Genomic DNA, 15765 nt, shown 5'->3' on the forward strand with positions numbered 1-15765 from the left:
TATATAAAATTATATTGTTTTGCACAGTTTTGACAGACAAAATATCTAAATTTTCCTCAAGAAAATGTGGTTGCTAGGGTGTTCTGATTGGCTTCCATGTGATTATGCTTATTGCCACAGTTCAAAAATGGAAAAACATTAAACCCTAAATGTGTATCATCGGCCGATATCAAAAGTTTATTTAGTGGATCCAAGTAAACTACATGATTTAGATGGAGCTTCATGTAAAATAGTTAATTATCTCTGTGTCAGTATGAGGGCTAACACGGGCCTGCGTCATCAGTTCCCCTCTCTGAGATTAACCCCGTAGCTAAGGTACAGATAAAAGTATGACAAAGAGAAAACACGTTCTCACACCCAATTGGTAAGATTTGGGTTTCATGTAATTAACTAATCAGAGCTGACAGCGAAAGAAATGAGCAGAACGTAGCATCCAAACAACTATTTCATGCTACATACTAATTTTGTTAGCTGCACCTGAACTATTCTTGGTCCATCAAGTGCAACACAAGTAACACAGTTTACTGTGATTCTTTGACTTTTGAGCGTGAGCGCATCTAACTTGTTGCTTTCGGAAGTCAATGCCATGACTATGCCGGGTCTGAGCAGCTAAACGACAGCAGATCCAATAATGAGATAAAGACAGGATAAGCTCTGAACCAATGAAGGGCCAATGCAACTGATCAAGGGCGGGCTATTGCCTTGCAAACACAAACCACAGCCGTTTTCAAGCAAACCATAAACTGATCTCAGGTAAGCCCCTAAAGCATATCTCTTATCAGCACCACCGGGCCAGTGTCACCACCGTGTCCTCAAATGTGATTGGAGGAAATGTAGAAGAGAGTTAAAGGGAGATATAATCCTCTAACAGGATACTGGTGAACAGAGTGAAGCTAGGGGTCCCGTGAGTTTGTTTCGGAAATTAAAATGACAAATGAAGGGCGTAGCTTGTTTGGTCTGGTTTAATGGTCTTTAAAGTAAATTATGAGAAAGATTAAGATACCCATAGATAGAGGAAAATACTAAATATCTGAGCTTATTGTGGGGATATTGTGGTGCATTTGCCTCATTTGATAGGTAACATCAAGAAAAAAGAACCAAAAATGCTGCAGCCTCAACCAGGGATCCAGTTAGCCCCTGCTGGTAGATGTCGTAACTACACCATCAGGCTCTAACAAGCATCTTTTCATGATTGATGGTGTCATCATTAAAAATTCAATCCAATCATTAAAGGGACAGTTCACCCCAAAATTAAAATTAGCCCATAATTTACTCACCCTCAAGTCATCCAAGGTGTATATGACATTCTTCTTTCAGTTAGATTACAAAAGTCCAGGCTAATCCAAGCATTAGAATTGGATTCATAGTTGCTCTCATAGTTGGCCTTCTGAAGCGAATCAATGTGTTTGTGTAAGAAAAATATACATATTTAAAACTTTGTCAAGTAAACTTTCTGCCGACCACCTTCCCTGTTCAATTTATGGAAAAATTGTTGAAAGTTCCCCTGCCGATCGAAAGACTAACGTGACCAGGTATGCATCTTGAGTTTCACTTTCAAAATTCAACACTTTTCCACGGAAGGCGGTGGGCCGAAAGTTTACTTGATAAAGTTTTAAATATGAATATTTTTCTTAAACAAACGCGTCGATTCGCTTCAGAAGGCCTTATTAACACCCTGGAGCCGCGTGGAGCAGTTATTTGACGGACAGATGCACTTTTTATGGACTTCAAAAACAGAGCAACTATGAATCAAATTCTAATGCTTGGATTAGCCTGGACTTTTGTAATATAACTCCGTTTTTATTCGTCTGAAAGAAGAATTTGATATACAGGATGACTTGAGGGTGAGTAAATTATGGGCTAATTTTCAATTTTGGGTGAACTATCCCTTTAAGTCCACCTACAACCCTTGAGGGTAGCCCTTTGTAATGCCTGATCAAACAAAAAAGTAAATGTATAATTGAACATTTACAGAGGCTAAGCTAGTAGACTAATTGGCCAACGGTACGATAAGCTAGTTCACTTGAAGGGTAGCTAGAGTAGCTGTTTGTAATGCTTGATCAAACAAAAAAGTAATACATATAAAGATGCATACTTGAATGTTTGTGAAAGGTACACGCTAAGCTAGCAGACTAATTGGTTAACCAAATGCTAAGCTAGTTCACTGAAAAGGTAGCTAAATGGGGTAGCTGTTTTTAAACATGCAAAATAATATAATTCTTATAAAAATGTATAATTGAACATTTGAGACATCTATTGTATATAGGCTAAGTTAGCAAACTAATTGGTTTGCGGTATGCTAAGCTAGTTCACTGAAAAGGTAGCTAAGATAGCGTTTTTTAACGCCTGATCAAACAAAGTAGTATAATACTTATAAAAAATGCATAATTGAACATTTACGAAGGGTAAAGGCTAAGCTAGCAGACTAATTGGTTAGAGGTATGCTAAGATAGTTCACTCAAGGGGTTGCTTTGGTAGCCATTTTAATGTCCGATCAAACAAAAATGCATAATATAAACATCTATAATTGAACATTTGCAAAGGGTAACTGTTAAGCTAGCAGGCTAATTAGCTACCAGAATGCTAAACTGCTATCCTCACTAGTTAGCTTGCGAAATTTAAGCTAAAAATAACAAGTAATAATAATAATTACACAATCTATAGTTAGGGTTATTTAGTATATGTAATTTTAAATACTTTTGCCCAGTTTCCCAGACAAAGTCTAGTTCCTGACTAAAACTTAACTGAAAGCAATTTATGTCAAATATGTCAGCCTAATTTGTAGTTTTTTTTCTAAAATGGTTTAAATTGGTGGACAGCTACACGTGGCACCTTCAGCACAATAGCAGGAAAATAATACTGACACAACAATACCAATATGTAACCAATATGCTTAGAATAAAAAAAAGCACGCTATTCAATTTAAAAGTGCTATTGTACTCAAACCAAAACAAAGGAAGTACAAAATCAGTAGAGGAAGTTAAAAAACTTACAGCTGTATACTCCATTTTATTGTGAGCAAGCTATATACCAGATAATATCTGTGAACAAAAGCAATACATGCCCTGCATGATTTACTCAACTGTTAATATAAAACAATGCAAATTAAAAATAAATCAAATAAAACATCAAGTTAATAATCAAGGGAGTTTTTCATTTGGCACTACAAAAAGCACAAAGACATTCATATTAACAAAAAAAAATACAAAAATGACACAGGTTTAAAACACAGAAGGCCACGTGAACAAAGAAAAGCATTCGTGCTTTTCACTCAAAACGCTATTACGAAAAGCCTGCGGCGGTCAGTAAAAAAAGAGACATTTCCAACACAGTGGTGATGGTCTGCACTATTAAGGCACAGATTCAGCCTTGAAAGGCACACATGGGACACAATCCGAGGGCAGAATTGCCTCTCAAAGACAAAACTTCACAACTGGGGAGGCTGGAAGTGCGGCGGGGAAAACAAAGGAAAGTCCCACTGGAAGACAAACTTTGAGGGGGGAAAAAGAAGTAGGGGCGCGCTAATGTAGGTCACAATGACGGTACAGCCACGCCTTGAATCTATTCCCCCTCCTCCTCCTCGTCTTTGGCACGCTCAGTGGAACTCAGGCAGAGGAAATGCTGGCAGGCTACAAGCCCCCATCCCCCCTCTTTTACTCTCCATAAAGTCCAAAATCAGCAACATCTGTGTAATGCAAGCCAGGCTCCACAGGGAAGAGACTATAAACCCTGCTAAATGTGCGTGAGACGATTTATTAAGCCTGACTTTTCTTTTAACCCTGCACATTCTGCAAGACCTCGACACAGAGTTTGCGGTTTCCTCCATTATTGAGGCTGGTTAGCAGAGGATGTGAAAGAAATGTGCTGATCTGCGCTTGTTTTCATACATCCTTGTTTCCCACAGTGTACAACCGAACAGTTCAGGCTCAACAGGAAAACAGAAACCTCGCAGACGGACGACTCACTTGCAACATCACACACAACCGTAAAATGACCACAAAACAATCAAAATACTATCAAAAGTGCAAATTCTATGTTGGGAACAGGGTTTTCGATTGGATGAGCACCACGAGCAATCGAATGACAAGGTGTGTGTCTCTTAGAAAATCTATGTGCAGAAATATTTGGCTATTGGGTAGCGAAAGTGTGGGAACTCTGTCAGACCCACTGCTGTAGGGACCTTTTGCAGTGAACTAACACTTTGGGCGTCTCTTTCCTCTGGACTGTGGTAATAATGATGTATATCACTCCCAGAATGCACAGCACCAGAACCAGAGGCACAGTCACCAAGATGAGGGTCATGATGTGCTCATCGGTCTCATTCACTCTTAGAATAACATCTACTTCCTTTTCCTCGCCCTCTTTGCCATCATTTCTGTCCTCGGTATCTTCTTCATTACCATTTTTGTTGTTGTCAGGGTCTTTGTTGTTGTCGGTTGTCTCCGGCGATCGGTGGTCGGGATTTACATCCGTTTCCACATCAAAGTGCACCCGGCATCCCATGAAATCGTTTAAAATTGATCTCGGGTATCCAGCGTCAACCTTCATTCGCTTGTTATCGAACCTCCAGTACTTGGTGTCTTTGTAGAAGTAAGTGTAGGCTGTATGGAAAAGAGTTCAAATGTGAATTAGTGTGAATAAATACACTAGCGACTAAAATGACATAAAATTCCATGTCATCATCACCAAATGTTTGATCAAACGATATTCTAGCCAATCATTGGCAGGCTCCGAATTCCACAGCTATAAAATGATGTACAACGCCGTGAAATTAGAAGTGAGAGCAGAACATTTTCAAGTCAAAGTTCTTATTGCGCCCCAGTTTTTCAGCAATGAGGTCACATTTTCCCTCTCAGTTTTGGATTAATGGACTTGTCTCTCTTTTTTCTTGCATTCAGCTGTGACATTTACTCGGGCAGCCGTCCCCCTAGCCTGACTCACCTCCATCATCGCTGAGGAAGGCCCCTTTTGGGGAGCCAGGAATGGAACCCCACACACTCACTGGTTTGGGGTAATCTTTATCCATTGCACGGGATTCTTCACTAAACCGCCAATATCTTGAAGAGAAAGCAATAATGAGAAAAAAAAGTGAACTTCTCTTTTTGAATTCTATCTCTATGCTCTACTAATAAAAAAAAATGTAAGTCATAAGGACAAATTTTATGGTGCATTGTCTGTCCAGATCATATTTCATTCCATAATCAAAAGAAAGAAACTAGAAATGTATATTTTGCTTACAGAAAATCAAGCTTACTTTTCCAAGTTTTGCATTGTGGTATTATTGTTAATAATAATCATCATAATGGAAAAAGCTCAAATGTATTAAAGGGGTCATGAACTGGCTTTTTTTCCCCTTTTTTTTAAATGTATACTGTTGTCTAGAGTCAACTTATGACGTTTGCATGTTTTTTCACATTCAAAAACATCATAATGAATAAGTAATAATCTATTTTCTACCCTAGTTTTGAGCCTAGCTCTTAAAACGCTCTATTTTTATGGGCATGCCGCATTGAAGACATTGAAGTAAATGCCCACTGCTATGATTGGATTGAGTTTTGCATATAATAATGAGCTTCGGCTCGCTTACATGTGAGGAATTGTTTTGAAAATTCCCAATGTGGAGAAACGCGCGCGTATTTCACTATTTAAAATAGTGCGAGCCCTGCCCCATACATGTTCCGAGTCTGATCACCAACAACACCTCAAATACAAAGGAAACTCCAGCCTGTGACAGCGTGGAAGTTATGTTTAGTTATATTATAAATAATCAGTAGATATCAAATGTAACGAAGCAACACCATCACAAATTCTACTCACATAATTGTGTTGCATCATTCCTGTCAGATCCAGAAGTCACAGCATTGTTTTTTAATCTCATCCTGTCTGCAAATCCAGTCTCTTGTTTACAAACGAATCCGGTGAAATGAAGCTAACAAATGCAATGTCTTCCTCACGTGAGCTGGAACTTTGTTAAAAATAAAGTTCAACCATACATTTTTTAATGTTTGAAACATGCTATAAGCTTTATTGCTTGGAAGTTCGATCCGGTTTAGCTCCACGTAGGCCTGTGTTATTTATCTAACATGCCAGGCACGAATCGGTGGGCGGGGCTACAGAATTAGGCGTTCGTCTTCTTCGGTTAAGGCAGCGTTTCACTAAACTCTGACGTCACAGGTAAGCACATTCGCAGATCGATCGTTTGCTGAGCCAGCTGTCATTAAAAGCTTTTCTTTGACTAACAAGGAAGTTTTCAGCTCTAAAACTTAGAGGATATTATAATACCATGACCTTTTATATATCAAAAGCTCAAGGGAAAATTGATTTCTCAATTTATGACCCCTTTAAATATATATATATATTACAGGCATAACATTATGACCATCATCACGGCACGTGTAAATGGGTGGGATATATTAGGCAGCAGGTGAACATTTTGTCCTCAAAGTTGACGTGTTAGAAGCAGGAAAAATGGGCAAGCATAAGGATTTGAGCGAGTTGGACAAGGGCCAACTTGTGATTGCTAGACGACTGGGACATAGCATCTCCAAAACTGCAGCTCTTGTGGGGTGTTCCCGGTCTGCAGTGGTCAGTATCTATTAAAAGTGGTGGAACAGTGGTGAACCGGGGACAGGGTCATGGGCGGCCAAGGCCCATTGATGCACGTGGGGAGCGAAGGCTCCCCCGTGTGGTCCGATCAAACAGACAAGCTACTGTAGCTCAAATTGCTCACTTACAGGACTTAAAGGATCTGCTGCTAATATCTCGGTGCCAGATACCACAGCATACCTTCAGGGGTCTAGTGGAGTCCATGCCTCGACGGGTCAGGGCTGTTTTGGCAGCAAAAGGTGGACCAACACAATAACATTCATAATGTTATGCCTGATCCGTGTATATAGATAATGTATATTTCATAGGTTTATTTGCTGTAATTTAATTTATGCTATTCTTTCTTTAATTCCTGTCTTTAAGCTATGCTAATTCATATTAAAATTATACATTAACAGTTTTTAGCAAGTTCAAATTAAATATTCTGTTGTTCTATTGATGGCTAACTCCCAACTTCTTGACACATCTGGCCTTTTCCACAAGGGCCCCAGCATGTTTACCTGTCTCCTCTGAAGAAGTACGTATAGCCAGATGGTTCCCACCACACTGCCGTGTCCACTCTGTCAGGCATGCCTTGACCATAACGAAACAAGTCCTGAGGGTATCCAGGTTCCACGTCTGCTTCTCTGAAAAGCCAGTATTTACTTCCTGCGGGAGTGATACAAAACACAAAGAGGGGATGGACAAAAAGCCACATTAGAGGGAAAGGGAGGGGTTGCATGGCTGAGAGATGATATCACAGAGCTCTCTATTAAACTAGTGAGATTGCACAAAAGATGTTTTGTGTTGCATGAAAGCAAATTTCCCTTCAAACAAATGCACAGATAAAGTTGCACAATCTCCATAAAAACAAGACAATAACTGTGGCTTTTTCCACTACACATTTCCTACTGCAACGTCTCCAGGTTTCTTCTCTCAGAATGAAAACAGAGCAGTCAGCATCTGGAGTTGAAGCTGACGCAATGCACACAAAGTCCTGTGAAGCTGCCAGACTTTCCTTCTCTCCTCTCCGAGTGTTTTACAAGTGACATAATTTGACTTCAAGATGCTGTTACAGCAAGAACAGATGTTTAAAGGAGAAGAGGATTGATATCTAGGAAATATTTAATGATTTTGGTGTTGTCATTTTTAAAGAAGTCATAGTTCTCATACAAACAAGATGCACATTCTCTGCTTTTTGGATCATAATTTGCAGCTTCACTGGGGAAAAAAAACACCTCATTAGCATTTTAGTCTTGTTTTCCATTTTTTTTCAGTCTGTAAATTTCCTTAAAGGGTTAGTTCACCCAAAAATGAAAATTCTGTTATTAATTACTTACCCTCATGTCGTTCGACACCCGTAAGACCTCCGTTCATCTTCAGAACACAAATGAAGATATTTTAGTTGAAATCTGATGGCTCATTGCCATCATTGCAATCCATTGGCACAATGTACGGTTCACTCTCAAGACCCTTAAAAGGTACTAAAGACGTCGTTACAAAGTCCATCTCACTACAGTGGTTCTAAAATAACTTTATGAATCGGCGACAATAGTTTTTGTGCGCAAAAAACCCCTAAATAACGACTTACATAGTGATGACGATTTCAAAACACGGCATCATGAAGCTTCGAAGCGTTATGAATCAGTGAGTCGAATCATGATTCGGATCGCGTGTCAAACCGCCAAACTGCTGACATTTGGCGATCCAAACTGCTGAATCGACTCACTGATTCATAACGCTTCGAAGCTTCATGATGCCGTGTTTTGAAATTGTCATCAGTATATAAGTCGTTATTTAGGGTTTTTTTGCACACAAAAACTATTCTCATCACTCCATAAAGTTATTGTAGAACCACTGTAGTGAGATGGACTTTGTAACGACATCTTTAGTACCTTTTAAGGGTCTTGAGAGTGTACCGTGCATTGTGCCAATGGAGGCCTTTCAGAGCCATCAGATTTCAACTAAAATATCTTCATTTGTGTTCTGAAGATGAACGGAGGTCTTACGGGTGTCGTACGACATGAGGGTAAGTAATTAATGACAGAATTTTCATTTTTGGGTGAACTAACCCTTTAAAAATATACATATTTGAGAAGCAAAACTACATAAGATAGTGGGACTTGTTTTCTAATGATAATAATACATATTATTTTGAAATAATAACAAATAATACACCATTGGTTTGATTTTTACTGTTTTTTAAACAATAAACCTCACTAAAATTAAGTTCAATATTTAATTTATGACTCAGACCTTTAAAGAATACAAATTTCCCATCATGCCGTTCATAGGCAGCGTCTATGTCCTCTGGAAGCCCCATCCAGAAGAAGGAGATCGGCATTGGGTAATTATCCAAAACCCGGTTCCTTCTAACCCTCCAGAACCAACGTCCCTGATAAAGAAAAACAGCATTCATATAATCATAACACTCAACAGAAAGATGTGTGGAGATTTATGCTTTGTTGGAAAAGTTCAACCGACTTCTTGCAGACACCTGATCCAAATTATTATTACAAACAAACAAAAGATATACAATGTTTTTATGCAGTTGCTCTTTCTAACCTTGAACACAAACATCTCCCCTCTCAGCATGGTGACTGTGTCAAAGTTCCCCTCGCAGATGTCAGGTGCATCCTGATCCGAGCGTGCTGTGGGCTGGGGTCTCCTGGTGGGGTTGACCGGAGGTACCCAGGGCTTGGTGGGCTGTAGCGAGGGTCTGGTAGTTTTCGGTTGGGCAACTGTAGTGGTGGGCTCCGGCTCGGCAGTGGTTGTAAACAGGGTTGTGGTGGGAGTTGCTTGAGTGATGACAATCTCTGGAGGGCCTGTAAATACCAAACCATAATGAATTTTCACACTTAGCTAATCATCTTCTTTTCCACACAAACTGAATAGACACAGAACGCGTCACGCTTTTCCATCTAGCACCAGAAGGCCCATGAGGCTCATTCAGCCTGCAGTGGAAGGCTTTCAAATGGAGAAAACAGACTCAAACAAAGACACATACAGTACACTGAAAGATTCGTTGGTGCAGAACCCAATGCAACTGAACTGAAGTCTCAAGCTCATAAAACAGCAGAATGTGGATAACAACTATATTAGAAATGTGGCAAAGCTTAAAGAAATCTACATGTGAGAACTCACAGTTGCATCAGATTCACATTTTTCACTGCAAAAGTGTCATCTGGACTTTTGAATAAAGGACGTTCATGATGAGAGCGATTGAATTGAATCAACAACTCTCACTGAAAATTAATGTGGCGTTCCACGTGTATCATTCCCAGTTGCTTGTCTGTGTTGGTGGCACTTTCTGCAGGTTTCACTGTTCCACCAGACAAACGACACTGAATCTTCACTCAAACGATTCATTCAGAAACACTGAACAAAACAAGTGACTTTCTTCATGAGTAAATCATTGAATCATTCAGTTAACCAAATCAATCAACCCTCTACAATGCGAGTAAATCACTCGCATATATGACCAAATTTCATGCTTAGTGACTAAAAAGTGTCTTTTATTAGCCAGTGGTAGGGGTGTAGCGGTACACGTATTCGTACCAAACTGTTTCGGTACAGGGCTTTCGGTTCGGTGTACGTGTGTACCAAACGGTTCCGAAAGCAATCTTTAACAGTTAACAGTTGGCTTGTTTTAAGCGCGGCACACACTTCAATCCTAGCTCCCACATATTAAGTATTCAGCCCATTTTATCACGAAATTCAAACAATAAATGCCTCTATAATGTGACGACTGATCACTGTATAGGCACGTCAATTCAAGCGGCCGCGGTGCGCGCGAGGGAACGCGATCGATCATCTCTTCCAGAAGAATAAACATGAATTAATATCTTAAGGTATGTTGAGGATAACACTTACTGAAATGTATTATATGTCGTGTAATCGCTCAATCAGTGTTTCAATCGCGGAAAGACGTCAAACAGCTTGTAAACAATGTCACGCAGCATCATTTACCTCTGAGTCAGAAGTCATTCAGTGTCCACAGTTGTTAATTCACAAGAGAAATCAACTCTTTCACTAAATATATGCACTATATTAGCCTATATATATATATATATATATATATATATATATATATATATATATATATATATATATATAAAAAAATTCTACTTAACCTGTTAGTGGTGTCTTGTTTATTTAATGCTATGTTTAGATAAATCTGTCATGAAAAGGACAGTCATTAAGATTATATTTCAACAACGAATTGAAGAAAAAACATAATTTTATAATTAGATTTAGGAGTTAATGCAAAAACTGCCTTATGTGAAGTTTACATGTTTGCACACAATGTGTTATTTGAGTGTTGATTATCCTATATCTAAACATGAATTTCAGCTGAATATAGGCTCATAGTTTGGGCTCTGTTGTTAACCTTTAATATTATAGTAATAATATGCAAGTAAGGGCTCCCTATATAGTTTACAGCATTATCTTTAAGAAACTTTTAGTTATAATTTAATTCATTTAACGAAAGAGACAATTTTTTCAGTAAACCACTGAAAATAAATAAAAAGCCATTTTTTAAAACTGCTGTACCAAACCGTGACTTCAAAACCGAGGTACGTACCGAACCGTCAGTTTTGTGTACCGTTACACCCCTAGCCAATGGCTACTTAATGTAAATTGTAGGATTTCACTCATCTGTGATTCAGTTAGAGGCAAGTTTAGCGCTGATATAATTTCATTGCCTGCTGAGCTTTATAAACCGTCACTTGGCGAACTCAACTTGAGAGAAAGATAGAGGTGTACACATGAACTGAGACTAGATATAAATGCAGGGCTCGACAATAAGGACTGCTCGATGGGCAAGAGTCGACAGAATTTTCACTGTCCCGATCGGGCCAGTGCCACATCATGATGATCATTTGCAGGAAGCACTCACCCAGGAAGCCACGTCTGAGAGCAAGCGAATACTAAATTGATTTGTCTTTCACGTCTTCTTGCACTTGAACGGACAATTTCACACAAAATTATGTCAACATGCCTGCCTTGGCTAGTATCCTAGTAAACATAGTCGGTTATGTCTTAAGCGAACGTAAACAGTCAAGAAAAACAAGGCATGTGCAACAGTATCAGTATGCTGGATTGTCTTAAAGTGACAACAGCCTAATATTCCTGCTGCTGTCTGTGTTTTTAAAACTGTCTTTTTGAGTAAATTGAATAATTCACTTGTTTAGGAACAACGTACCACCACTGCGTGTTACTCGTAGACACACAACAGTTCTGACGTTGCTTTGTTTGGAACTAAATTTGTTGGCGGAATAAGAGACAAAGTAACTGCCAATATTAAGTCTCAAATGTATGTAACTCAATATTAACCTCTTGTTTATTAAACTGTTGTGTAAAATCTGTATCACACAGACAAATGAATGTGAATTCATATCATAGATCAAACTGAACTAACTATAATGGATAGTAAGATAAGTTAACTGAAACAGGAAGTATATTAGAGCTTACCATAGATCTGGTGAATGCCATTTATATCATCTTCAGCCAATGAGAAGCTTTCTGTGTCCATCCACTGGTAGAAAGGCGCCATGATGGCGGAAGGGTCGTTGGAGTGCTCCAACCCCAATGCGTGACCCAACTCGTGAACCGCCACTAGAAACAAGTCAACACCTACAACCACAAACAAAAACAATAAACCATAAACTAAGAAAAAACAAAGGGTCAAATCTGTTGGTGAAGATTTTAAGACATTTAAATGCAGCTAACATCTAAAGGTTCTATGAGAAAGTAAATGCTTAGCTAATATACACTGAAAAAAGTGAATTTACTTGGAAGTAGGAAAATGACTGCAGAAAATTGTTCGCACCTGAGCCCTCCCGTTGGTTCAAGGTCCATGGCTCGTCCATGTCGAAATGTGTGTCTCCTCCCATTCCGGGACCAGGGAAAAAAGCATGTGCCAGAGACCCTCCTTCCCCATCAAAGAGAGACATATCGCCATGATACCCAGAGGCAAACAGTAGTATTATGTCAGGCCCCTCACTGCCATTCTTTATCTCATGATATGGGACCTCCTCGAACCGCAGAGGCGTTACGTTCTCCCAAACCTTAAAGGCTTTACGAATAGCCTCATGGGTCAGCTCCTGGCCAACTTTGGGTGAGTGGTTCTGAATACTTGAGCAGGAAATAAAGACATTTTTCTGGTCATCATAAACTTGATCAATGTAAGTTGAAAAAAGTTTGTTTTTGTGTTGATGTTTCATTCACCTGTATGTCAGCTTGACCTGATCCCACTTGTGGCCAGTAAGCGCGTACCGTTTACGCCGAGCACCTTGCTCCGTTGACTCCTCAAAACGATCAGGCACTCCACAGCGAGGTCTTTTCATGGCTCTGGAAAAAAATGTAATAAATAAAAATATATATACACACACACTTTAACATTATAAGTTATATATATATATTTTCCAAATAATTGTATATTTAATTTAAATATATATATTTATATAGAATAATTGCTGTTGTTGCTAATATCATTATTATTACTAGTATTAATACTTTATACTAATTTTAAAATTTACTTCAAACTTATTTAAAATCATTACCTCTATTATTTTAAAATGAGTATACAACTGTTATTTTAGTATAATTTATAACTTAAACTTACTTTATTTCAGTTATTTTTATTTAGGTTTTTCATCTAACATTCATATTTAATTTAATTTAATTTCAGCTTTATTTCCATTAATTTCTTAATTAAGAAAGAAAATCAACACTGGTATAAATATTATTCTTTAACAATATTAACAACAATACATCTAAATAAATATGTTAAAATAAAATATTTGAATAATAATACAACTTTTATTGTTGTTAAAGATACTCATTTTATTAATAATTAGTAATAAGTAACATTAATAAGTGTTCTGGATCATCTACATCCACTCCATGCAATTAAAACAGACTGAGCTCTTGTTGTTGTTTCATGGGCAGTTGAATAAGAGGAAATCATACTTCAGAGTGGCCAAGTCCATGTGTCCGGTAACCTCCAGGCCATAGAAGAGCTGCATATCCTTGATGGCGCTAGAAAGGATTTGGGCTGACTGCATGGTGGACATCTGTCTGCTAGCCTGGGACAGGTAGCCATACATCCTCAGCCATGACTTTAAGGAACAACAGACACAGAAAATGTTGGAGAAGAGTGGACAATGTCTTGAAACAACTACTACCAAGTAGTGTTGTGAGGATGGGATTACACAATAGAAAGGAAAAATAAAGCACCAATCAGGAAGACAATAATAGACAAGATGCTTTATATTACGCAACTATCCATTAGAATCCAACGGGAAATGTTATGGAGGTACGAGACAAGTTTTGAATGTTTGGTTAAGCACTGAATATTAATAATCTAAATATATCCACAGTTAAGACTCCTGCCACATGGTCAGGCTATGAGTGAGGACAGATGTAAACACCATATTACACATTTGGAGATGTTCACCAGGGGTTGTATTACAGAAACTTCCTATCTTAATTCTTGACTTTGAAATGACCATGGTTAGTAAACAGAGAGGATATGATTCTGAGTTAGGATGTTTCTGTGATACAGTCCCATATTTACATGTAAACCAATGAAACCCTACACAGAGAAAAAGGTGTCAAAATTGTATCTTTAGGGGTACAACTACATGTCACTGGGACAGTACCCTTAAAAGGACATGTTTGTACCTTTTTTTTTTTTTTACCACAAAAAAGGTTCATTAGAGTACCTTAAGGTAGGTATTTGTACTACTAAAATAAACCTTTTAGGAGTAATAAAGGTACAAAGATGTCATTTTAAGGGTTCTGCCCCAGTGTTTTTTACACCTTTTTTCTGCAGCGGTTGAGTTTAAAAATGAATAAATAAAGCTTAATTAAGATCTAATTGTAAAGAGAAACACACTTACATTACTTATTTTATGACAGATACTGCTTTTTTGTATCAGTTATGTGTCCAATAACCAATGTGGAACCATTTTATTGATGTTTCTGATGCAAAAATAGATCAATATACAATGACACAAAAGGCAATATCCAAATATATTTTTATTAATGATAATTAGTTATTTATCCGGTATCATATTTATTCAAAGTTGAACTTATCGATGACCATAAATATATTTTCATCTTTGTCTAATTGTAAATTGCTCACTTTACAGTGAATGACTACTTAAAGAGTTAATTATCTAAATACAATAAATAGTTAATCTGTGAATGGTGCCATATTTATCTAAATAAACCTAATATTAAAGAACTGATTGAAAAGAGTAAATGTCGTAAAAATAAATAAAAAAACACAGCACTCTCTCTATCTGTAAAGTTTAATTAAATGTGATGTTTTCCCCCCTAAACAGAACTCAAAACTCATTTTACAAATCTGAGCGACAAAAACAAAATGTAGCCAAGCAGATTGAGAATTTCACAACTCCGCATGAACAAATATAAAAGGCCACACACAGTTTACTGTGTTTTTGTACACTCAAAACGAGGAGTCTACAAACCTCTGCGTTGAAAGCGTCCCCGTCTGCAGCCGTTTCGGGAATGTTGACAAACAAAAGGATGAACATCATACTAATGGGTCTCACCGACCGATGCGGTCTACTCCTGCGGGCTGACATCTCTCCACTCCCGGGACAGCAATGAGAAATTAACACAACCTTCTCCCACACCCTGGAACCACTTAAATGGAAACCTGAGATATTGTAGCCTTTTACCACCAAAACACGGTCATTGTTCTTCTCAGACTACAAACCCACCAACTTAGTGCAGGTTTCTCTTCTCCCGTCAAGCTCTCCCTCGTGCAAACAGTTCAAGGTCTCCACTTGAGCGGCGCGGCACGCTTGTAAACTACAACATTAGCACGAGCAGCAGCTACCCATTAAATATTGAATAAAAGACTACTTGTTGATATTTGCATTGCCTATGTTGATGCAAGTGCCGCCTGGATAAACCCATCTAGGAATGTCGAGGACCAGGCGGCGCGTCCTCGGAGTGATCCTCAATTTTTTTTTTGCAGGACACCAAATATGAGCATGAGCTCTCACCAGGATCTTTTGCTGATCTGCAAGCACGCAGCCGCACCCGATTCCCAGCCCACTTTCTCGGTTTACCTTTGTGATATTACGCACGCCATTCTTGGTTTTATAATAAACAATCCATACATTTAAAAAGAAAATCCAG

General features: G+C 38.3%; 1 protein-coding gene across 2 annotated transcripts; it reads right to left on the bottom strand.

Moving 5' to 3' along the window:
- Nucleotides 1–2468: 2468 nt before the first annotated feature.
- mmp15a (matrix metallopeptidase 15a) lies at nt 2469–15668 on the bottom strand. 2 transcript variants are annotated; one of them, XM_079809902.1, is made up of 11 exons: nt 15342–15668; nt 15087–15264; nt 13561–13709; nt 12817–12939; nt 12419–12723; nt 12061–12222; nt 9151–9410; nt 8842–8980; nt 7107–7254; nt 4942–5057; nt 2469–4601 (listed from the first exon to the last, which is right to left on the bottom strand). In XM_079809902.1, exons 2-11 carry the CDS (start codon nt 15201–15203, stop codon nt 4159–4161), a joined length of 1962 nt encoding a protein of 653 aa, XP_079666028.1. In that variant the 5' UTR covers nt 15204–15264; nt 15342–15668; the 3' UTR covers nt 2469–4158. The 2 variants fall into 2 exon arrangements, with proteins under 2 accessions (XP_079666028.1, XP_079666029.1); XM_079809903.1 differs by having other exon boundaries at nt 15087–15255; nt 15342–15648.
- Nucleotides 15669–15765: the final 97 nt, after the last annotated feature.

The sequence above is a fragment of the Gobio gobio genome, assembly GCF_949357685.1.
Source record: "Gobio gobio genome assembly, chromosome: 25".
In the NCBI taxonomy this organism is placed as follows: Eukaryota; Metazoa; Chordata; class Actinopteri; order Cypriniformes; family Gobionidae; genus Gobio; species Gobio gobio.

Bases quoted from the DNA above. Each gene is read 5' to 3' on its own strand.
- mmp15a (XM_079809902.1), bottom strand. From the start codon at position 15,203: ATGTCAGCCCGCAGGAGTAGACCGCATCGGTCGGTGAGACCCATTAGT. The intron at 13,710-15,086 runs GTTTGTAGACTC...TGTTCCTTAAAG, and splicing joins GGGACGCTTTCAACGCAGAG to TCATGGCTGAGGATGTATGG. The intron at 9,411-12,060 runs GTAAGCTCTAAT...TGGTATTTACAG, and splicing joins TGGCATTCACCAGATCTATG to GCCCTCCAGAGATTGTCATC.